This window comes from Zingiber officinale, chromosome 3A, assembly GCF_018446385.1.
Source record: "Zingiber officinale cultivar Zhangliang chromosome 3A, Zo_v1.1, whole genome shotgun sequence".
Classification (NCBI taxonomy): Eukaryota; Viridiplantae; Streptophyta; class Magnoliopsida; order Zingiberales; family Zingiberaceae; genus Zingiber; species Zingiber officinale.
The window spans coordinates 164,459,107-164,483,865 of record NC_055990.1 but is presented as its reverse complement, the minus strand read 5'-3'; the positions used below and the strand labels follow the sequence as shown (position 1 = coordinate 164,483,865).

The window sequence follows — 24,759 nt, the reverse complement described above, 5'->3', positions numbered from 1 at the left end:
ATATATAATCTAATCAATTAACCATATTCCTCTCGATACGACATGACAATTCCTCCAAGTATACGATGAACACGATATATCTTATCATCATGTGCAATAAATAAGTCTCTTTCCACCAAATTTTGGTGTTAGAATTATACATTTTTTTTTCTAAAAGAATATAAAACCTTAAACCTACGTATAATTATTCAACTTAAAATTCCTCCCGTACAACATTTATTTACAGATCGATCTACAACAAACAACAAACATAGACATAGTTTAGGTCTATATAAACAGAGGCAGTATAATGCAGGCTCTTCCTGCTTAAGGATTCATCTGAACAACAGGAATTGAAGAGATGATTTTCAGGGATTGGGACTGATGCAACCAGCAATGTGTAAATATGTAGATGAGTTCGTTCCTTCATGATCAAGATGATGAGCTGATGTAAAGAACTGGAACTAACCCAGCCATCCTCCCGTCTCTCCCAGGTCGCTTTTTCTTCACCTGCATTGATCAAAAATGCATTTATTTACCGTCGAGTTCAACTCATAATGGCTCCATTGGTCGGTCGTCTAATGAACTTGTGTACTTACATAGTACCAGCCATCAACCTCATCGTCGATCTCAACCTCCTCTCCAGCAGTTAAACTTAGCTGTAGACGTGACAAACAATAGTTAAGCAGGATAAAAGCTCATCGGGTAACAAAGGTTATCAAGCAGATGTAAAATTGTAAGAACTGCAGGATATACACCTCATCGTCGCCACCAGCAGTGAAGTCATACAATGCTTTCCCAGACTGTGGATTTTGGGAACTCCTATCTTCCTCCTGCGAGCCAAAGCTCTGAGCTCCACTCCCTGCTAAAGGGTTTTCGAAGGTATCAAATCTTCCAAGAACCGCTGATGCATAAGATGGTGGTGGTGGTGTCTCTTCCCTAACCTATAATTAGATAAGATATCAGTAATTAATAACTAAGGATATTGTCACAATTAACAATAGGTTTATGAAATATTGGTTAAATCCAAACTGGATAATCTGCCGCCTCAAAAGTGGATGATGCGTTGCTGAACCTTGTTGCATCATTTCCAGACTTGTTTTCCTGAATGTTTCAATAAAATATGGCTTTGATGTTAGCTTCCAGTTCAACTCTGATAGGAAGGAGAGAGAAGTAATTCTACCATAGCAGTGCATGATAACTAGTTCGATACTCTACACACATAAAAAAGAATCTTAGATTTCCTTTTTCATTCTTTTTTAACACTATTACATAGATAATGAATTGTGTTATTCATGGGCATCGCCTATTTAATGATGCCCCAGATGAATATAAAGTAAAATTGGTGCAAAAAAAATGAATAATATAAAACAAGATACAGAATATTTAACAATTTCAAAAGAGAACTTTCAGCTCAAAAAAATGTTAGCAAAAAGTATCAGAGTTACACATGGACCTACCCAATTTTGCGAGACTCCATAACCTGATGGACGTGAACTGAACAAGGACGGATAGCCCAAACCACCAAAATGGGAGGATATGGAAGTTTCAACTGAGCCAGTTGACTCAGGTGATGATGTCCCAGATGACCTACCATCATCTTCCTGGAATAATCCAATTCGTCAACATAAAATTTATCAGAAACATAAAAAAAATCCTTACCATTACCTCCGGTTCGTCAGTTTCTAGAAAAGACTTAGCCCATAAGTCATCATAAGCCACAGATGGACGAGACATCAGGCTCTCATCTTCCTCCTCTATGTCTGGAGCCTCAATTCCAGCACCAGCAAGAAATTCATTTACCTAGAAAGGAGTATAAATGAGTAATAAAGTAGAATAAATAGTAGTATGACACTGATGATGAATTCTCGAGGAAAATTGTGAATGGTATTATTTTTCATACAATGGGTTTGACCTTCAGCAGCCATACTGCAACTGTTTATTGGCATTCAAAATGAAACATATAATCTGCTTACTGAAATTTTTGAAGCTACAAGACAGTTATACTTTTCCTATAATTATAAAGTAGAGAGGCATCTTACTTTTTTCAATGCAGGGGCATTAGTTCCCAATAGATCATCATCTAAACCTGCTGCCCAGGCCATTGCTAGTTCCGGATCAATGGTTTCAGGCTCCATATGAGCTGCTTTAGATTCATATACCAGATCAGATATTCCAGTAGCAACAGCTGGATCATTCAGTCCGGTAGATGCACCAATGTTATGTCGGTTACGGTAGATGTCAATGAGTTTGGCGCTGCAAATTAATACAAGTTGTGAACATCAAATCACAGATTCAGGGAGATCGAGCCAAATACTGAACTTGCGACAAAAAATACCAATTTTAGAACAAGTTTGTCATACCTTATTTACAAGTGCAAAAGATTGAATATAATTTTATAATTTCTGGCACACTAACCTAAAAGTGTGGTTCTCATTCAGTTAAGGATTGTAAGATCTCACAATAAGATAGTTCTACTGCCTACAAGTTTAAGTTTAATCAAGAAGCTAGTTTTCATTAAGTCAACAGTAAATCAGCTAGAGAAGTTTTAGTTCATTTCAAATACAAGCATGGCATAGTAATAATGTTAAAACATACAAATCATAGATCAAACTTGTTTGAATAGGTACCTCCTAACACCATAAATTTCAATTGACTGAAATTTACTAGCATGTGCAAATCAGCACCATGTAATTACCTGGTAGGACCTAGTGGAAGATATTTTGCCCTGGGAACAAAGCAGAACAAAGAAGCTAAATCAAGAAGCTTCTCATGGTTCTCATACAATTTCTTGAGTTCCTCGTCTGTCCACTCTTGGTTGTTGTTATCATGATTACGCATATCTCTAGAAGCCACCGAAAAACAAGAATAAGGAAGATGAAAATGAACATTCATTTCAGGAGGAACAGGAAATTAATCTATATATCACCTAATGAGATCATCCTGTGCCCTGTACATTTCATCAAGGACCTTTAGCATAGAATTAATTAGAGACCCAATACCAGTACCACTAGCACCTTGATCTTCCCCATTACTGAAGTGTGATTGTGAGAACTGGGATTGAACACCACCTAAAGATAAAGCATGTAAAAATTCATATATCTGCAATCGATATGGCTCCCCTGACCTAATTGCAATAGTCATTAAGGCTTGAGCAGCAACAATCCGAACCTGTGCAGGTAAAGCAGGTAAAACTTACCTGAGAAAATGTTCCTTTGTTTACTGGTAAAATAAATTCAAAATGATGTTTTTAGATGAAAGTTTGTACCTCCCAACTTCCACTAAAGGCACATCTCTGAAGACGTGTCAAAGCACCTGCAAGTGTTGGATTCCGTGAACTTGCAGCGGCCACCATTTTGTCTGCATCTAGCATCATAAGTGCTGTAGCAGGAGGTGTTGCTGACTCCCAAGCATATTCAGAGGCAGCATAGTTTGCATTCTCACCAAGAAACCAAACCTGTGTAGATTGCAGGCAATAAATAAGTATTCTATAGAATCTTCGAAACAGGTACTCACTATCCAGTATATAGATCACAGGCAATAAATGTGGATTCTTTAGAATCTTCAAGACAACTCACTATCCAGTATATAGATCACAAGCAATAAAAAAGTATTCTTTAGAATCTCCAAAACAAGTACTCACTATCCAGTACATCCCCAAACTCGCAACAACTAGCCCTCCACCCAAAGGAACATTAAAATGCTAGCGTTGACAAAAATGTCTCAAGTCATTTATGGGTTACACATGCAGAATTTTTTGTTTGTTGTGCAAGTAAAGACGGGCATATAGATGTATCTGTGTATAAAGATGCAAACTTTCAGCAAGTCAAAGCGATCCTTACTGCAGCCTGCACTAATCTTTGTAAAGCCAAAGCAGACTTAGGATCTGATGCAGACACTCTGTCAACAGATACCAGTCCTAACCTAGACCCAGGCTGAGGAGGTGGCAAGTCAAGAACAATGGTGACTGCTTCCAATGCTGTATGCTTCCCTTCTGGCCCAGCTCCAGCAAGACATGTCTGCCAAGTAAATAATGAGACATGCCAATCAATACATATATTTAAAGAAAAGCTTCCCATACATATATGGAGAGAAAGGTGCGTAAATTCACTGACTCATGTTTGCAGAACTTATTTGAATTGAAATAATTCAAAATCACGAGTTGTTATGAAAGAAAATAAAGGCAGCTATTGCAGAGATATACACACACCATGGTGTACAAAAATAAAACAGAGTCCAGATTTCTGAATTATCAAAACAAAGAGGACGACCACTCAATCAACTGTTTGCGACCATAACAAGAAGAAGCTATGAGTCTGGAATCAGTCTTTGTGTAGATAAATAATGCTTGCAGATTGTATGAAAGGGTTTCCTCAAGAAATTAATGACAACACAAGTTCCTTATGGGAAGAGTAGTTCAAATAAAATTGTTGTTTTACTTGTAAGTATGAATCCACACCTTTTTGAAAACTATGAAAGCAAAAGGATGGTTCATATATGCCACAAGTTAAACTTACTTTCCATAGCAGTTGCAGCACATCAGCATCAATCTTCCCTGGGACTTTAGTGGCAAATATTCTTGCAATTTCAAGAAGTGTCACTGCCATATCTGGTGTTGCCTGATTAGTCAACAGTGAAACATAATAAAGATCAAACTTACATAGAAGCTACAAACATCACAAAAAACAAAGATGGCCTTCATGAATTTAAATGAAAATAAACAACAATTAATCAAATTATCATAATAGAAAATAAACTAAATTTCCCTCAAAGAGTTTTATGAAACAAATGGAGTGCAAATTGCAAGCTTCAATGTGGATTTCTAGGTACCTCATATTATCTTTCAAAAAAGAGTTGATCTTACAAAACTGGGTGTGCCAATCAATATGTACCAGGCTCCTCATAGCTAACATGAAAACAACCCCAAGCTCAATAGTCAGTAGGTGAGGATAGACAAAAATTGAAAGAAAGGAGAAATAGATGAGGGAAAAGATATGAAAAAAGAGACCAAGGAAGCTACTCAGAAGTCGAGAGAGCAGACCAGAAGCATAATAATCAGGGAAACAAGCAGGAAGACAAGCAGGGAACAAGGTTCAACATGTTTGAGGTGACAGATTTTTCTGCTTTGCATATTTTTTTACAAAAATACACAAATTTATTGGTAATCGCGAAAATGATATCCTTAATCGTTAACTATTGTATATTATCTAATTTTAGGCCAAGGAAGAGCTGCCTACACTATAAGCGCCAATTGTTCTTCAACAATTTGAATCCTCCAAAATTTCTTAAGCCTTTAGCATGGAGTGGAGCTCAGAGATTTAGCATGCAGGACGAGGACGGAAATTACCAGGTCCACAGTGTCAGAAAGCACTATATGGCTTCACTGCTGGTGGCAATAATGAGGTGTTCTGCAGCTCTACACAAAAATTATTGGTCGGACTTTGTCTGTGAGAGGAATGATAAACCTACCAATGCATGAAACAGATTCAAGAACCAAGACAAGGCAAGGGAAAGGTATTCAGCTTTCACCGGTGATGACACAATGTAAAACCACTTCCAACCTTGTGAGTCACAAGGGAGTCAAGGACTAAGTTCCCACAGTGAGCTTTTGTGATGGAATGATTCATAAGGATAACCTTCTTACAGCATTCCATGAACCATGAAAGGATACAGGGACTTCTTCTGACCTTCTGCGAACCGCGACGAGATGCAAGGGTCAAGGTTCCACAAAAAGATGACCCACAAGTAAGGCTTTCCTTTCACAAGGCTTCCGTGAACTTTTTTGGCATGCCAACACAATACTGAAATAAAATTGTTGAGGCCAAAGATTGATACCCTAGCTTGGAATGATGCATTACACCTTGTCTAACTCATGAGATTTTGATCAACACACAGTTTATAGAGACGCTCCACCTTGTCCTTACAAGCAAAAGTTCTCTTTTCATATCTCATTTATTAGTACAATCCAAGTGCAATTTGTACAAAAGATTTCCACCAATGTAGAGCCTATGGAGATTAATGTAAATTACCCTTCAAGCAAATAGGCTGGTTTTGTGACATAAACATTGGTTACAGAAGCTAAAACACCACATCTTGATGTTGTTAAATGTCTTACTTTCACCTTTAATCTACTAGATCAGCTTTAAAAGTCTTGTTTCACCTTCAATCAAACTGAAGGCAGCATGTTTCACTACTTTCCTTTTGTCCAGGCTAACATCACTAATAACTAATTCCATTTTGCTAACAAATTTAGCTTCATATAAGTATAAAAGTTTTACATCACAGCATTTAGAAAATACTGTTAGACAGTTCATTCTCGATGTAACTTTTGGTTTGCTGATAACTTCTCCCAATATGGGATAAAGGATTCTGTAAATTTAAATCATTTTGAAAATCAACACAATCCTTATGCAAAACTCTTGTGCCCCTAAAAGAGCAACACTAAGTATGTAACACTATCACATATTTATATTTTGATCACAAGAAAATTGCAAAAACTTTTCAATCTCCAAGGATGAGCAAGGATCAAAACATAGTACACTCTTTTTTAAAAAGGGAGTTAAAAAAGTATTTAGACTAACACAAAAACACACACATGCAATTGAATAGAGAGGGAAGTACCTTAAACCGAGCATGCAAAGTAAGCAAGATATCATTCAATTGAGTGGAAGGCCAAGCAGGATCAGACAGTTCACTTGCAATGATAGATCCCAGTTCCTCAAATGATTCATGTGGGTTTTGCATCCATATCAGAGCTTTTATTACCATAGCACGAACATAAACACATTCACATGCTACAGTTGTGCGCACTACTTCTAGTAGTGAAGCCAATAAACTTGCAATAGTATCAATGCCACCTGGACCAGTTGAAGGAAATAAAGTCTTGTGTGATTCTGCAAAAATGAGACCATCTATTGAGTATAAAAGAGATATAACAGTTCAATTTGATAAATAAACTTTGGTGAACCATGCATTTACATGCTTCAACAGTTGTTTGGATTTTGGATAGAAAACAAACGATAAATGATTTAACAGAATGCAACTCTAAAAAGGATTAAAATATCGCATACATATCAAACAAAGAAAATTCTCGATATTCAAAGAAATTGCTTTCAGAAATATATTTACCTGCAGATTTTGAGCTTCCCATGAGCTGTGAATCAGGAGGATCATCATTCTCAGATGAATGTAGTTGCATTGCTTCATCAACTTGCACACCCAAAGCATATGCAGCTGCCCTACTTTTTCCCATTTCCTGAACAACTCTTGCAGCAGCATGAAGAACTGGCCTGGAGAAACTTCGGAAAGAGCTCTCTAATCTGAGTTGTAATAAAGAAACTCATAAAATAAATTTGGTATTGTTGACTTAAACTTCATATTGTCAGAACATACACTGCAAAAAAAAAAAAATTCAACAACCTTCGGATTACAAGTTTCATAAGGGGTTGTGGGTGCTTTGCTTTAGAAGCACGTTTCTCACGATTCAATTTTACTGAAGCATCCTTTAATGTTACAGATGGTGCCTCAGGCAACTTCAAAACTTCTCTTGTTAATCGAATCCATCCAGCAGCACGCTCTTCAGTTCTGCAACAAAACCATAAAGAAAGAAACTTCTTTATTCCTTAGAAAAATTAACAGAACAGAAAAAAAAAAATGAACATAGGCAACATTTGTATCTAATTTGCAAGGACTGAAGAATTACCTCTCGGTGTTATCAAATTTTCCCAAAATGCAAAACATTGCCTCAAAACAAACTCTGTCACTGGGATCCAGAAGCAGTTGATAAAGAAGAGAAGTAAATTGAAATTTTATTCCAGGCCTCTCTGTAAAGTAAACAGCCTATTAGACAACAATGCAAAAGTAAGAAATCAACAGAGTAAAATATATAAGAATAATTTTGAGACAATAAAATTTGCATACCATCCAGTGCACGGGCTCTACATAATACATAACATAATCTAGCAAGGCAAACCCTAGCAAGAACATCATGCAACCGAAGTATGTCATGCAAAGCACCTGCTCATCCAAGAATTGCTTTTATTAATAAAACTAATACAAAATCCATGATGTTACATAGAAATATGCCAAGACCCTTATAAGATAGCATATGTATCACTATTACAAGTGTAAAATCCAAGCTTAACTACACTATTTGAAAGTAACACAGAAAGATAAGAATGACAGAGCAAGTCACCTCCGTGCTCAATGTGTTTCCCTGCAAAAAAAAAAAAAACACTTAGGTGCATCACAAATTAGCATAGAACTGTTTATCAAATAGGTAGGTTATACCACTTCTGCAACCAAATCTAAGGAACACTGAACTTAATTAATAGACATTAAAAAAAATTAAAAGGCATCAAAAGAGAATCTTTTTACGCAATGAAAAATGAAACGTAAACTAAAAACTAACCAAGAGCCATGGCAACAGAATTAGGATCTCTGGTAGCAATATCAGTGATAATTGCCATGGCATGCCTCACAGCAACCGGATCTCCGCATGAAATCCTAAAATCAGAACAGGGCCTCAAGAAGTTAGCAAGCGAAGAAGTTATAGACATAACATATAAGCAATTCTAGGAGTAATATTTTAATAAGAGTATTAAGTATACAACTTGGCTGATTCATGATTACATTGTAATCCAAGTACCACATAAAAATTCTCTCTTTGGCATCATACTACTTCCTGAAAAACTATACAGTGAAAAGGCCTCACCCAATATATATATATATATATACTTGCAAAGACTAACAAGGAGTACAATTCAGAAAAAAAAGTGCCCAAGTTGCTATCAAGCATCAGCAGCAACACAGATGGCAAAGAAGCAAACCACAGGGCACTGCTTCATAACAGAGAGGGAACATCAAAAATAGCATTCCTGAGAAATCTTGCTCCTACAACAACTAATTCAATCAGCAAGTATCATCATTTGCAATTTAAACTTTCTGTGAATAGTTGTCATGAATAAGCTATAGTATGTTTTACAAACAAAGACATATGTTCATGCATTAGTTTTGAGACATTAAATTCAAATGAAAAGACTGCAAAGACAATACCTTTAGCAAATTACTTTAGTTGATGATAGATAACACTAAACATCAGTTAGTACAGGTAGTAGATTCTAAGTCATATCAATACTGCCTTATAACTTTATATGATCATCATTTCAAAAGCAAAATAGAATTACAATAAGGTATAATATAAATGTACTCTTGGAGCAGATTCTAATATCATGATGTTGAACCTCAGAAACATGTAACTACCGACCCTTGTATGGCTCGATGGAGGAATAATGGATTCCCAGGATCCAAGGGAAGTCTTCTTAGAGCACCAAGAGCAGCATATTGCAGATTATCATGAATTGTAGACTGCGAACATGAGATGGATACAATTACTGTATCAAGAAAATATTACTGACACAATTACTGTATCAACTGTAGCAACCACATGATACACCAATCTTACTGACATGTAAACCCTATGATTACCACGATGGCAAATCTTTTACAAAAATAAAAATAAGCATCAACAGTTCTATATGTCCAACAAAACTACATGAACCTTCTGGATATCTAAAGATTGTCATCAACAATTTTCTCTTGCTAAACTAAATTCAATCTCAAGAAAAAATAACTTGTCCTTTTAAAGGAATAGTCAAATCCCCCACTAACAGCTTCAGATTTTTCAAAAAAAAAAAACAAATATCCAGAATATTCAATCATTGTAAATACCGAATAGTAGCAGCAAAAGAAAAAATACTGGCATAGCCTTAAAAGAAACTAAAAAAAAGTTACATGACAAGATGCAGAAACCATTCAATATTCACATGAACACGCAAATAAATGACACTAATATGAGTTAGCAGAATACTCCATGAAGATAACATTTAGTACATGACCATGGAGTATGGACAGATTGTATCCTCTATTACTTAAATATCAGCAGCTTTTTTCCCTCAGTTTCTCCATGAAATAAGAAAAAGAAAGACCAAAATGAACCAGCTTTGGTGACCATCAATTAATTTTGTTGAGAAGATTAGAAAATTACCTCTTTATCACCACCTTGCTTTACTAATATGCCCTTCCGAGGCTTTTGTTTCATATCTCCAATCTCAAAAATTAAAAATCATGTGAATTAGAAACAGGAATTTTGTAAATGGCATAGAGACCTGAAAGCAAGCTATAAGTAGAAAAAAAAATTAAAAAGAAAAATCAAAGTTAGATTGTAGGTTGTGCAATAAGCAACCCTCCAAAAAAAGGAGCATTTATTGCTGACACAGATCATCTGCTGACAAAGTTAACTAATTAGGACACAGTACAGAGAAGGCATAAAGAAAATGAAGCTAAAAGGACAAACTGTGTATGGTGGATATCGTGTTGAAATTAATATTTCTTCTTTTCCTAAAATAGATATATAACTATGCAAAGAATTGATCATGAGAGGCAGGCAAACCTTTTCTAGAATGCCAAATACAATTTCATACAACTTCTCCAAGATTTCAGAACTGTTTGCTGAAGCAGAAGTAAGAGCCTTCAGTGCTGCAAGCCTACGTGCATGGACTTCAGAAGAGAATATCAAAGTTACTAGAATGAAAAGGAAAGTTATAATATAATATTTTAATCATGATCATTAAGAGTTTTACCAATAAGCTTGGCAGCTAAAGATGTTCACAACAATGGCATACATGAGAAGCTATCAATTTAAAGATAAAGGAACAAAGAGTATATTCTCACTGAACTCCAAAAAGAAGTGTTTTTCCAACACACGCACACGCACACGCACACGTGCACACACACACGCACATGCACACACGCACACAAACTAGTCATCTTCTAACAAAACAAAATCTGTCCTAGAATTCTAGAAGCATTTTCCTTCAGAAACTGTTCGTGACAAACCTATTGATAATAATTTTTTCTTATTTTTCAGAAGGTCAAGCATCCTTCATACCAAAAACAAACATTATTTCTCCAAGGACCAATGAAGTATAAACAAAAACATCAGAAACCAATCAATTTATGACAGAAACTTTCTAGTTGTACCAAAAATTGCTTAAAATTTTTTACATGGCTATTGGAGCTAAGAGAAGGCTTGGTTGTTGTTATTTGAGCTAAGAGAATTATGAATATAAATTCCTATACTAGTTCAAGTAGCCTTGTTTTAAGTGTTTGTAAAAATTCCTAGACTACTAAAGGCAATTGTTCTTGTATGGGTATTGTTGAGGCAAATACTTATGATGATTATAATGGGGGTGAAATCCGTCAGCCTGGCGGATTATAATGATAGAATGTCATGTTGATACTAGTATCAGGCAAGAAGAAGTAAAGTAAAAGAAAGACAAAAAATAAAGGGGTTAGAGTATCATGCAGAAGGGCAAAGTTAGTCTGAATGTACTTACTGCTTCATTATTCCTATATCTACCTGAAAAGGCATCATAAACTTGGTAATTAATTACAACCTAAAGCAGATGAAATTTCCCAATCTATGAATTCCTTTACACTTGATCAATAAATAACAGTAAGGAATAGTCAAAGAAATTCTTTAGCTTCATTTTTCTTCCTCCGAAATAAAAGAGATTCAATATTTTCTTACAATTTTATCACACTATTGAAGCTATTCCTGCTCAAACTGAAGTTGTGGTGGATTAGAGATTCAGACAACAGGATGCAGAGATGGTAAATAAGCATTAAATGATGTAAGGTATCATTAAGCATGCTTTAGTAAATATAGCAATGTGAAAATGGATGATAAAGCATAAAATAATTACATTGAATATCAGCATTTGTGGCCTCAGTACTAAGCTGATTTACTACTCGAGGTATCACATCTGCTCTCGTGACCCTTCCAACAACATCAATGTCAGCAACTGCATCCCAGCTTGGAGTAGGGATTCCACCACTAGGACTCAAACCTTCAGAATCACTATCATACAAAATTCGAGCCAAGTAGTAGTAGACATATCGCAAAACATTTCTATCTTCAGATTGTTGAAGAAGCTGAGGAAAAAAACATAAGGCGCTATGGGTTAGTTTCTAATTCTTATACATGAGCATCCAAGATTGATTAAGTCATATTGAAACCATTATATGAACTTCTACCAATCAACTTGAAATGAATGCACCTACAATGATTAACTATATATATTTAAGCTTCAATGAGATATATTTAATAAATGTGGGTGGATGGATTTTGAACTTTCAAAGTATTGCATGTCATAAAATTTATATTGCTCCTTGATGGTCTCCTGCCATGTGCCATTGGTACACTCATACTAGTAGAATAACTCTTAACCTTTTAATTATTTACCGCACTACTGCATTTGAGTAACTTCTTTAGGGGCAACTAATCCTCTGAGTCTGCTCATTCCCAAAACAATCACCGCCACCTTCAACTTCAGGACTACCCAAAAGGATATCAATTTATACCACGAAATCGTTTGTTATGCACACCTTAATTCAACTACCAGTATTAACAAGTGATCCCCAATTCCTAATGATTATCAATTCAGGTAGCATAAAATATCAAAAGATAGGAAGACTTGGCAACCAGTGAAAGAACTTGAACAAAAAGTAAGAATTGAGAAGAAACTGAATACCATAAGAAGTGATGGAGCAACTGAAGGATCCACAGAGCTGTATACAGCGAGCTTTGGAAACACACGACTAACCAATTGCTTCTGGGAGCTTCTCTATAGAGTGGTAGATAATTTTCAGCATCGGTATCACTTTCAAACAATCAAAACAATTAACATCAAGATATAGCAAATAGCAAGCAAAAAAAACCTGATCATATGTGGCTGCGAGTTCATGCACACTCCTCAGAAGCTGGGAATATGAGACCGGCTGCTCAAAATACAACTTTAGGGATTACTACCAAAACTAGACTGACGCGGAGCAATAAAAAGAAACAGAGCCTATGCAGTTCTCACGAACAGAATAATAACAATAACCGGGACAAAGATGTAGACAGTGGGAAACATGAGCGTACCGTCGTCTTCTGTCTCTGCGGGATGGCTCGCACAGGGTTGAGCGCTTTGGCGGCGGCGATGGTGTCACTCTGAATCTGCATCAAGGTGGACCTTTTAGGCTTTCCCACCGTCGCCGCCGGCTTGCCGAGCTGGGAGGGAGCCGAGGCCTCGCTAGGTCTGGAGCTAGTGGCGGTGGGAGCTGGCGCCGTCGTGGGAACCGAGGAGATGAGATCCATGAGCGTGTTCCCGGACGAGTTCTGGCCGGAAGCCATGGTAACGGAAGCAGGTCCTCGGCGTGGGGAGAGAGCCCAACGCCGGCGAACGGCGGTCTACCTTGTTTACTGAAGAAAAATCGATATCGGTAGTGTAGTCCACACGGCAACGGAAGATCAACAAATTGCTGGGTCCGATTGGGATCCGCAAGAAATTGAACCCGCGATTTCCGGCCGGAGAGAATTGGCCGCCGGTTCGTTTTGAGATGGGAGTAGTTATACTGACTTGACTTCGATATTCTCACTCCCTGCTCAAAGGTCTCGACCACGTGTCCTTTTAAAGTATTTTTATAAAGAATTTATAAATATGGAAATGACGCATATCTAAATGTATTAATATTTAATTGTGCAATACCAATCTATGTCGTTCCACAACTATTGAGGGTATTTTTATGATTTTGAAACTCTGTGGAGATTTTGAGACTGATGATAAACTCTTGGAGGTGGTGAATGCAAATTTCCCGAGATGTGCAAATTAGGCTTGGCTCAGGCGTGGTGCCATTTAATTCAACGGGCGCAATGAGGCCCCTCTCGAGCGTCTTCCGATCCGTCAAAAATCGTCGCCGGAATAGAACATCTGCGGCGGATCATCATGGAAAAATCACGCCGGAGTCCCGACACCACAGCCGGAACGGAGGTGGAGGAGCACGACTCAAGCGTCGCAGGAAGGCCAGAGATTGGGAAGTCTATCTCATCGTCTCATCCCGATTGCCTAAGACTTACGTCGGCGTCACCACCGACTTCTCGCGTCGGTAAGCGAGGACGTTTGTTTTTGCTTCTTCTTTCTCCTCTTTATTGTGATGGATGGATGCTTCCGGTCGATTTTGGTACTTTCCCAATTTTTCAATGAGAAACTTTTCAATTAGACTCGTTGAAGTCTTTCTTCCCATCCTTCCCGGCATCGTTTGTGCTGCCAATTTTGTGACTTTTGCCTTTTGATGATCGTTTCTGTGTCCTTGATCTGTTGGGGTAAAAATAATGAGTTGAGATCCTCTGTCCCCAAAATGGGGTGTCCCCGTGTCCTCTTGTCGATCGGACGATTATGATGATCTCGTGATGTGCACTGCATCTTTGAGATATGATTTAACCCGTCCGATCGACGAGGAGACATGGGGACACACCATTTTGGGGACAGGGGATCTCAACTCAAAAATAATTGCTTGAGTGAGGATCTATTCTGGAGTCATTTTCACCTCGTGTGGGGGCTCTATTGCAAAACGTGGAGAGATTGCCCAATTTCGTTTGAAGATTTATTCGCTGCAGCTGCAGAGGAGCTATCCGCATCTGCAATTCGTTTTTCTTGGACGGTTTGATTTTGATTTAAATAATGGTTTTAGAAGAAGATATGGAATCGACAACGATTACATTTAGAAACTCAAACTCACCCGACTGGAACTTGGTAGCCTTTTATCTGTTTTAAAAAAAAAAGCTGCAGATTGTTGAGGATCTTCATGTAATTTGGTTATAGTCAGCAGTGATCCGGTAGTAAGAGCGGGCTCCCCCTGTTGCAAAGTCAACGCCAAGTGGAAGTCACCGGAGCAGCCGCCCATCCGGGGAGAGTGTTGTCCGACCGGACGGACGGCCGTCTACGGCCAGTCCGACCGGAAGACCAGCCGGCCGATGGAATCGAATACCCGGATGGGTCCGGCCGGCTCGCACTTATGGTTGGACGGCACCCTGTCAAATCGGGGTTCCGACGCTCAGTTGAAAAGGTCATGGACCGAGCTAACCTCTTGACCGACCAAAGTCATAAAGCACCCCTCTTTATTAGTCTCCACAAAGCACAAGTAAACCACTACGGATGTCCGGCCGGATGTTAAGGGAGCTGTCCGCCCGGACAACAAGTTTGGAGCAAGGGAAAAGGACAGGGGACTTCTTTCTCTGACAACCGGTAGGTTTCACGTGTGTGTCATGCTCCAGATCTTGTGACAGGAGATTGTGCTGTCCCATCGAGGGCATGTTTTGACTGTAGCGATATGGGTCAGGTAAGCTTTCTGACAGCCGCATACCTAGGAAAGGACAGAGGACACGTGTGCACCTCGGTACACGTGCCCAAACCCTTCACAGCTCTATATAAAGAGTCTCAGACTTCGCCGGAGGTGAGACTTTTTTTCTACGTATTCTGAGACTTCGGGAGACACCTTTTTCATCGTTGCTTACCTGACTTGAGCGTCGGAGGGTCGCCGCCGGAAACCCCCTTCCCGGCTCGACTTCAGTGCAGGTTCGCCGGAGCATTGCGCCACTAGTTGGAGATCTACATCAGCGAGTCGAAGAGCGCCACGTGCCCAGCGTCTGTTGACTTCTGGTTCGGACAGGATCAAATTGGCGCCGTCTGTGGGAACGCACCTGCATCCGAACGAGAACAATGGACGAGGCTGGACGACAACACACGGTGACGCTTTCGAGGGAAGAACTCGACGCTCTGGTCGAGATGAGGGCCGCCAAACTTGTGGAGCAAAAACAGAAAGCAGAAGCCGAGCGGCCGGAGCAACAAGCAACATCTGCGTCGGGTGGCCGAGCGGAAGCACCTCAAGCCACCTTCGCATTTCATCGGGCCTTATTTCGCACCCCTGAAGCCGTACCAGCTCGAAGAGATAGAGGATCTTCTTCAGACGAAATACCCGGACGAGATGACAGAAAGGGGAAAGCTCCCCGAGCGGATTCATCTCCCGAGCGGATCAATCGCCAATTTTCGGAGGCTATTATACGAGACCCTCTGCCCAAGCACTACGTGCCTCCGACGATCGGCGAGTACAATGGAACAACGGACCCGGATGATCATCTGGGTAAGTTTGATAACACAGCCACGCTCCATCAATACACCGATGGAGTAAAGTGCCGAGTCTTTCTTACCACTCTCTCGGGATCGGCTCAACGGTGGTTTCGGAGGCTACCGGACGGATCCATCACAAGTTTCAAGGACTTCCGAACGGCCTTCCTCCACCACTTCGCCAACAATCGGCGTTATCAGAAGACAAGCGTCAGCTTGTTCGCCATCAAGCAAGAGCCGAGAGAATCGCTCCGAGCTTACATCCAGCGGTCCAACAAGGTGGCAATGGACATTCCAACGGCCACCTCGGAGACGATGATGAACGCCTTCACGCAAGGCCTGGTGGATGGCGATTTTTTCCGATCACTCATTCGGAAACCACCCCGAGATTATGATCACATGCTACACCGAGCCAATGAATACATCAACGTGGAGGAAGCGCAAGCGGCCAGGAAAAAAGAAACACCAACCGAACGGGCTCCTCCAGTCGAGCGGAAACCCTCCGCCGCTCATCAACCGCCGAGAGGACCGAGGGCCGAAGCAATCCGCTCCCCTCGTGTGAGGTCCCAAGTGCAAGAAGTAGCTGCCGCTCAGAGCAAGCCAAAGAAGAAATGGACCCCTATGTTCTGCTCCTTCCACCGGACGGATACGCACAACACAAGGGATTGTCGAAGTCTTCCCTTTGTGGCTAATCCCGTTCCCAGGAAAGCCGAACGACGGTCTCCTTCCATCGACAGGAGGCAAAGGACCCATGAAGCCGACCGGACCCGCACCGAGAGGCGACATCAACATAAGCCCGATCGGCATCGTTCTCCAAGGCAGGAGAATCGTCGAGCGTCCAGAGAACGGTCCCGACCGTCCGCTCGGGAAGAGGAAAACAGAGGCAATACTTCCCGAGGTGAGATCAATGTTATTGCTGGTGGGCCAACCGGAGGAGACTCCAACCGAGCCAGAAAGGCGGGCGTCCGGCAACTCCAAATCCACGCAGTCGGTTGCAGCCAAGAGCGAGCAAGTGGACCGGAGATCACTTTCGGGCCCGGGGACTTAGAAGGAGTTGAAGTGCCCCACGACGACGCTCTGCTCATTAAAGCGGTAATAGCAAATTACACTATTCATCGCATATTCGTTGACACGGGGAGCTCGGTCAACATCATGTTCAAGAAGGCGTTCGATCAGCTGCAAATTGATCGAGCCGAGTTGCTGCCCATGACGACCCCGCTCTACGGGTTTACGGGCAACGAAGTTAAGCCAGTCGGACAAATCCGACTGGCTACCTCGCTGGGAGAGGAGCCGCTCAGGAGGACAAGGACAACAAACTTCGTGGTGGTCGACTCTCCCTCGTCCTACAACGTAATTTTGGGACGACCGGCGCTCAGCGAATTCCGAGCGGACGAACCGTCGAGCTCCGACGTTAAATATCGAGAGACGAGCCGGCGTCTATAAATAATCCGAGCGGACGAACCGTCGAGCTCCGACGTTAAACATCGAGAGACGAGCCGTCGTCTATAAACCCTCCGAGCGGAAGACCGTCTAGCCCAGACGTTAAACCGTAGAGCCGCACCGTCCGGGTATAAATATCCGCGCCGTCGAGCTCCGACGTTAAATATCGAGAGACGAGCCGGCGTCTATAAATAATCCGAGCGGACGAACCGTCGAGCTCCGACGTTAAACATCGAGAGACGAGCCGGCGTCTATAAACCCACCGAGCGGAAGACCGTCTAGCCCAGACGTTAAACCGTAGAGCCGCGCCGTCCGGCTATAAATATCCGCGCCGTCGAGCTCCGACGTTAAATATCGAGAGACGAGCCGGCGTCTATAAATAATCCAAGCGGACGAACCGTCGAGCTCCGACGTTAAACATCGAGAGACGAGCCGGCGTCTATAAACCCTCCGAGCGGAAGACCGTCTAGCCCAGACGTTAAACCGTAGAGTCGCGCCGTCCGGCTATAAATATCCGCGCCGTCGAGCCCCGACGTTAAACATCGAGAGACGAGCCGGCGTCTATAAACCCTCCGAGCGGAAGACCGTCTAGCCCAGACGTTAAACCGTAGAGCCGCGCCGTCCGGCTATAAATATCCGCATCGTCGAGCTCCGACGTTAAATATCGAGAGACGAGCCGGCGTCTATAAATAATCCGAGCGGACGAACCGTCGAGCTCCGACGTTAAACATCGAGAGACGAGCCGGCGTCTATAAACCCTCCGAGCGGAAGACCGTCTAGCCCAGACGTTAAACCATAGAGCCGCGCCGTCCGGCTATAAATATCCGCGCCGTCGAACTCCGACGTTAAATATTGAGAGACGAGCCGGCGTCTATAAATAATCCTAGCGGACGAACCGTCGAGCTCCGACGTTAAACATCGAGAGACGAGCCGGCGTCTATAAACCCTCCGAGCGGAATACCGTCTAGCCCAGACGTTAAACCATAGAGCCGCGCCGTCCGGCTATAAATATCCGAGCAGACTATAAAGAAGCCGAGCGGACGAACCGTCAAGCTCCGACGTTAAATATCGAGAGACGAGCCGGCGTCTATAAATAATCCGAGCGGACGAACCGTCAAGCTCCGACGTTAAATATCGAGAGACGAGCCGGCGTCTATAAATAATCCGAGCGGACGAACCGTCGAGCTCCGACGTTAAACATCGAGAGACGAGCCGGCGTCTATAAACCCTCCGAGCGGAAGACCGTCTAGCCCAGACGTTAAACCGTAGAGCCGCGCCGTCCGGCTATAAATATCCGCGCCGTCGAGCTCCGACGTTAAATATCGAGAGACGAGCCGGCGTCTATAAATAATCCGAGCGGACGAACCGTCGAGCTCCGACGTTAAACATCGAGAGACGAGCCGGCGTCTATAAACCCTCCGAGCGGAAGACCGTCTAGCCCAGACGTTAAACCGTAGAGCCGCGCCGTCCGGCTATAAATATCCGCGCCGTCGAGCTCCGACGTTAAATATCGAGAGACGAGCCGGCGTCTATAAATAATCCGAGCGGACGAACCGTCGAGCTCCGACGTTAAACATCGAGAGACGAGCCGGCGTCTATAAACCCTACGAGCGGAAGACCGTCTAGCCCAGACGTTAAACCGTAGAGCCGCGCCGTCCGGCTATAAATATCCGCGCCGTCGAGCCCCGACGTTAAACATCGAGAGACAAGCCGGCGTCTATAAATAATCCGAGCGGAATATCGTTGACACTGCAATTATTCGTATTCTCCGCCGATATTGTTAGACCGACGCTAAGTTCCGCTCAGACTCGAGAATGATATTCGGTCGAACGGAGGGCTGGGGAAAACACTTGCAAGAATGCACCTCGAGTGCCAAAGGTGTGATAGTAGACGAGCGGGCAGGACAAGTATTAGCAAGGGGACAGTGCAAAAAGATAGAGTACACGAAAGGAAAGCATTTCATTAAAATTAAAACCTTAGGCCGTGTGGCCTAAGTACAAAATGATTCATGTTCAACCGAGCGGAGAAATTACAAGAATTACTCGATGTAGTCATAAAGGTCCCTCGGAATGTTGCTCAGGAGCTCCACCTGATCGCCGGCTGGAATATTGGTGGACTCCGGAAGAAGGCCCTTCGACTTCAGATAGATCATAGTGGCCGTAATGGCCAAGTCGAAAGCCGAGTACATCCGCTCGCAAATCTTCTCCGAGAACTCGGCCGATCGGATGTGGCTTTGTCGGAGAGCGGCAACTCGGCTCGGCTCGGCATCCTGATATTCTTTGAAGGTCGACTGGGAACTTGTGAGGGCCTCATTCAGATGTTCAATCTTCTCCGCATCGGCCGAGCGGCCTTCCTTCTCCCGGTCGAGCTGCTCCGTCAGCTCCTTTATCTTCAACTCCAGGCCCCGGGCCTCCACGTTTTTCTTCTCCAGATCGGAGATGGCTGTGTTCTTCCGAGTGGTGGCCAGAGGTATCTTTGTGTCAAGCGACTTGACTTGTCGCTCGGACTGGTCAGCTATTTTCTTCTGCTCAGCAGCCAGCAGAGTTTGAGCTTTCTTCAGCTCTTTTTGCAGCTCAGAGTAGGAAGGGCCTTGGGAGCCGCTCGGACCGCCTGCCGCCTGCAGTTGCCTTATCTCCTCGTCCGCCATAGCCAGGCGGCTTGCAACTGCTATCTCTTCCACCCATCTCTGAAGCAAGAAGGCGCAGTTGTTAAAAGTCGAGCGGAAATATTCAGGCAGAACTTTAAAAAAAAAAAACAACAAAAAACAAAAAACTTACCCCCGTAGCCGCTTGCATGTGGCTGTTGGCTAAGTTCCGGAGGGGGATCATTGCTACGCGCGCCCGAGCGTCGGCCCACATTTCGGCGAGGGGCCCTTTCAAAGTAATGGTGTGCTCGGGCACGGTTGGCCGGTCGGCTTCTGGTAGCAACTCTTCAGTGGGAAGATGAAGAGTAACCCGTATTGTGCGGCCGTGACCAGGGATCGCCCGACCGGGATCAGAAGATGGCGCAGAAAATCGCGAATGGATGGTCGAACGTTGGACTGAACGGCGAGCAGGGGGGAGAGTGTCGACCGGAGTGGCCTCAACCGGAGCAGTCAGCTCGTCCCAGTCAGAAGGCGTCCGGTCGGACGAATTGGTCTCGGGCACAGGCGCCTTGCCTTTAGCAGTCACGGCGGCCCGGTCGGAGGGTTGGACCACGGAGGTAGCCGAGCGCAGCGGAGTCTCCACCCGGCGCCTCGTTTGCAGTGGCTGTTCCTCCTCCCGAACGGACCCTTCCTCGGGGGCCGTTGGTTCCCTGGAGGAGGTAGCTCCGCTGGCCACCTGCTGTTGAGAGGCCTGAGCGGCCAATTCAGTCTGGGAGCCGCTCTCTCCTTCGTGAGAACCGACCGGCTGAATACCCAGCGCCTCCATTTCCTTGGCCGCCGCGGCCTCCAGCGCCGCTGCCTTTCTCTTCAGAACGCCGGCCATCACCGAGTCCATGACGATGTCAGCTGCATGAAAAGAAGAAGAAATCAGTCAGCAATTCAAAAATGTACATCACTCCCTCGTGAAGAAGTTTGTTGATGTCAAGCCGCAGACCGGCTAGTACATTTGCGGCGTGAAGATAATCCTGTCGGGTCTTGAATTTCTTCAACTCGGGAGTAGGAGGTAGACTGACCTGCCACTGGGTCGGAAAGTTTGGCTGACTGGGCATGCGGAGATAGAAATAATAGTCCTTCCAATGTTTATTGGAAGTGGGTAGTTTATTGAAGAAGACCAAACCGGGCCGAGCTTGGAACATAAAGGTGCCTGGCTCGGCTTGCTTAGGGTAATAGAAATAAAAAAAGACCTCCGGTCGGAGGGGAATGTTGTGAATCTTAAACAAAACGACAACACCGCAGAGGAGGCGGAAGGTATTTGGTACTAAACTTCCGAGCGGCACGCCAAAATAATTACAGACGTCTACTATAAAAGGATGCACGGGGAACCGCAAACCGACGGTAAATTGGTCACGAAAGACACAGAAACCGCCGCGCGGTGGTCTATGTGGCCGAGCGGCGGGACCAGCTAGGCGAACTTCGAAATCCTCGGGGATTTCGAAATTGTCAGCCAAAATATCAAAATCCCGTTGTTCGAAACGGGACCGCGTGATAGTATACCATGGGCCTAGGGATTGTTCTTCGGGATTAGAAGAACTGGCCATGATCCGAACAGAAGAAATCAAAAAAGAAGTTTCAAAGACGAAGAAAAGGAGTTTCAAAGACTGGAGCTAAGGGAAGAAATGTGAATTAGATACCGGAAAGGAAGGAGGAAAGATCTAAAACCTTACTGGGAGGAGAGGGATCGAGGAAAGGTGCCGGAGAGCGTCAGAGGGCAGAAACAAGATTGCCGGAGCTCCAAAGCGCAGAGGGCAACAGTAGAGGTAACGGAGGCGAGTGAAGGTGGGAAGGAAACGAAGAATTTATAGGGTGAGGGCCGGGCGGCCTCCACCGTCGGATCCAGGTCACGGGAATCAAAGCATGCATCTAGCCGTTTATTTCGAATCGCTTCGATCACATCAAAATATCATGCCACCGCCCCCGTACTCTGATGGCATTGCTCCACGTGGCAGTCAATCATTCGGAGCATTTAATGAAGGTATGATCAACCTTAATGTCGAAGATTGGCGCAGAACGCGAGGAGATCCGGTGAAGGCCATCATTGATTCGTTCAAGGATATCTCTATGGCTGACCGGGCGGAGAGTATTAACATGGAGGAGCCGTTCGGCTAGACTCACAGTCCAGTCAGTCGGACTATTCGCCTCCTTCGACTAGACTTGAAGGGGAGGCAAGTGATCCGGTAGTAAGAGCGGGGCCCCCCCTTTTTTGCAAAGTCAACGCCAAGTGGAAGTCACCGGAGCAGCCGCCCATCCGGGGAGAGTGTTGTCCGACCGGACGGACGGCCGTCTACGGCCAGTCCGACCGGAAGACCAGCCGGCCGATGGAATCGAATACCCGGATGGGTCCGGCCGGCTCGCACTTATGGTTGGACGGCACCCTGTCAAATCGGGGTTCCGACGCTCAGTTGAAAAGGTCATGGACCGAGCTGACCTCTTGACCGACCAAAATCATAAAGCACCCCTCTTTATTAGTCTCCACAAAGCACAAGTAAACCACTACGGATGTCCGGCCGGATGTTAAGGGAGCTGTCCGCCCGGACAACAAGTTTGGAGCAAGGGAAAAGGACAGGGGACTTCTTTCTCTGACAACCGGTAGGTTTCACGTGTGTGCCATGCTCCAGATCTTGTGACAGGAGATTGTGCTGTCCCATCGAGGGCATGCTTTGACTGTAGCGATATGGGTCAGGTAAGATTTCTGACAGCCGCATACCTAGGAAAGGACAGAGGACACGTGTGCACCTCGATACACGTGCCCAAACCCTTCACAGCTCTATATAAAAAGCCTCAGACTTCGCCGGAGGTGAGACTTTTTTTCTACGTATTCTGAGACTTCGGGAGCCACCTTTTTCATCGTTGCTTATCTGACTTGAGCGTCAGAGGGTCGCCGCCGGGAACCCCCTTCCCGGCTCGACTTCAGTGCAGGTTCGCCGGAGCATTGCGCCACCAGTTGGAGATCTACATCAGCGAGTCGAAGAGCGCCACGTGCCCAGCGTCTGTTGACTTCTGGTTCGGACAGGATCAAGCAGTATTTTATGCTGTTTTTATTCTGTTGGTGAAAATGGTGATTCTACCTCATCAATTTAGTTGTTCTCGTCAGTACGAAAATAGTCACTTAGCAAGGTTGAGATCTATACGGAACCTACTCAACCTAGTTATTCTTTTTTGCGGTGCCATGACAGGAAGTGAAATTCAGTAAATTTATCAATTTTCCAAAGATTTTATGAGCAAGTATATAAGTATTGAATGACCTTGCGTGAGTCTCTAATGACCTTGTGCAAGCTTTTGGCCTCGGATTTGAAGCTTTAACAAATATGATCATGGATTTTTCTGGTGGAATGTTGAGAACTTCCCGCTTGTATACATTTCCTTAATTTATTTTGTTCTTATCGAAAAAGATGAGGTTTTGATTACACGTCCAATGCCTATATTAAATCCAGATAAGGTGCTAGTTAAATGTGTCCTTGACAAATCTCAAAAGATGATTGCTTTTCTAATTTGTTAAGTACTGATTTCTGACTTACATGCCACTGAAATATTTGCTAAATCTGAAAACACACATTCTGTAGAATTTTATATGTATTATTTGTGTGCCTTTACCTTCATTAGATTCATCTGTCAGGAAGATGTTGTTGATGAATATATAGATTCGTGCATATGTAAGTGAAACCCTTCCAATTGTTTGACAAAAGATGGCATTCTCAGACTGAAGCAACACAATGGCATATTAAAAGGTGGAGCAAAAGCATGCTCTGGTGGAAGGCCTTGGAGTCTTGCATGTATTATTCGAGGATTCAAGGATCGAAGTGAAGGTAAATGTCTTTGCTTGACTTTATCAAGTAGATAGCGTCAAGTTAAAACAGGTGTTAATGCCTCGTGTGTCAAAATCAAAATTGTTGTTATGCATCGAATAAGAGTTGCAAATCTTTTACTACTTGTTACAACTTTGTTCTGCAACTTTTGGATAATCTGTTGTAGGATGCCCAAGATTGTTCAGCAAGTTTATGATTCTGATTCTGCCTAGGCTCAGTTTCAGTCTATAGCTAGTTGATTCTAATTGATCATACCACCAGAATTCCATACTACAGGTTATGCAATCGTTGTAGAACAGCATTACTAGAGTAGATTTATCTTAAGTCCATATTACCACCCTAACTTTAAATGGAAACTTTGACTTGAAATTTCATCTACTGTTTTCTTTCAATTATTGCATTCCAATAATGATCAATGCATCATAATTTCCTTGCTACCATCAGGATTCTCCCTGAATTCCTGTCACTGTTTTTCTCAAATAACTATTGACATTTGGTTCATTGTAGCTTGTGAATTCGAGTCAAGGTGGAAGATTGCCTCGCGGAAAATGCCAAGGAAGAAAAAGGAATTGTGTGCTGCAAATCCAGTATTGGAACATCGCCAAACGGCTTTAGACCATGTTCGTAGATGGTTCGACTGGAGCAGCTTGCAAATAGAATGGAAAGCCAACTCATCTTAATTTATGACAGTGTATATTATCACTTTCGTCTCAAGTTTGTTAACTAAAGCTTCTGATTGTTCAATGATGGCACCAGATGATTTTTCGTTGTAAAGAATTCAGAGTAAAAGAACATTTTCGTTTTGTTGTTTTGATAAATTGTAATTAACCTTATCATTCTTGCAAATCTTGGGATCCCTTCGATAATTGTAGCGTATCTCATTACA

General features: G+C 43.0%; 2 protein-coding genes across 2 annotated transcripts; one reads left to right on the top strand and one right to left on the bottom strand.

Moving 5' to 3' along the window:
* Nucleotides 1-59: 59 nt before the first annotated feature.
* Nucleotides 60-13,396, bottom strand: LOC122053353. The gene is made up of 26 exons (XM_042615373.1): nucleotides 12,965-13,396; nucleotides 12,760-12,819; nucleotides 12,573-12,665; nucleotides 11,745-11,973; nucleotides 10,430-10,536; nucleotides 10,025-10,087; nucleotides 9,245-9,345; nucleotides 8,390-8,484; nucleotides 8,174-8,194; nucleotides 7,900-7,995; nucleotides 7,682-7,802; nucleotides 7,399-7,563; nucleotides 7,108-7,298; nucleotides 6,601-6,872; nucleotides 4,497-4,598; nucleotides 3,822-3,998; nucleotides 3,248-3,436; nucleotides 2,909-3,150; nucleotides 2,678-2,824; nucleotides 2,022-2,235; nucleotides 1,648-1,782; nucleotides 1,440-1,583; nucleotides 1,012-1,083; nucleotides 738-923; nucleotides 579-638; nucleotides 60-489 (listed from the first exon to the last, which is right to left on the bottom strand). The coding sequence occupies exons 1-26, from the start codon at nucleotides 13,214-13,216 to the stop codon at nucleotides 412-414; spliced, it is 3,612 nt and encodes a 1,203-aa protein (XP_042471307.1). The 5' UTR covers nucleotides 13,217-13,396; the 3' UTR covers nucleotides 60-411.
* A 294-nt stretch (nucleotides 13,397-13,690) lies between these two features.
* Nucleotides 13,691-24,691, top strand: LOC122053352 (structure-specific endonuclease subunit SLX1 homolog). The gene is made up of 3 exons (XM_042615372.1): nucleotides 13,691-13,968; nucleotides 23,767-23,873; nucleotides 24,381-24,691. Exons 1-3 carry the CDS (start codon nucleotides 13,736-13,738, stop codon nucleotides 24,551-24,553), a joined length of 513 nt encoding a protein of 170 aa, XP_042471306.1. The 5' UTR covers nucleotides 13,691-13,735; the 3' UTR covers nucleotides 24,554-24,691.
* The last annotated feature ends 68 nt before the right edge of the window (nucleotides 24,692-24,759 follow it).

What these genes read in the sequence shown, in the direction of transcription:
- LOC122053353 (XM_042615373.1), bottom strand. Translation starts at nt 13,216, where the DNA reads ATGGCTTCCGGCCAGAACTCGTCCGGGAACACGCTCATGGATCTCATC. An exon ending in ATGGAGTCTCGCAAAATTGG is followed by an intron (nt 1,084 to 1,439) that starts GTAGGTCCATGT and finishes TGAAACATTCAG; the next exon opens with GAAAACAAGTCTGGAAATGA. An exon ending in AGGTTGATGGCTGGTACTAT is followed by an intron (nt 490 to 578) that starts GTAAGTACACAA and finishes TGATCAATGCAG; the next exon opens with GTGAAGAAAAAGCGACCTGG.
- LOC122053352 (XM_042615372.1), top strand. Translation starts at nt 13,736, where the DNA reads ATGAGGCCCCTCTCGAGCGTCTTCCGATCCGTCAAAAATCGTCGCCGG. An exon ending in ACCACCGACTTCTCGCGTCG is followed by an intron (nt 13,969 to 23,766) that starts GTAAGCGAGGAC and finishes TGGCATTCTCAG; the next exon opens with ACTGAAGCAACACAATGGCA. An exon ending in ATTCAAGGATCGAAGTGAAG is followed by an intron (nt 23,874 to 24,380) that starts GTAAATGTCTTT and finishes GGTTCATTGTAG; the next exon opens with CTTGTGAATTCGAGTCAAGG.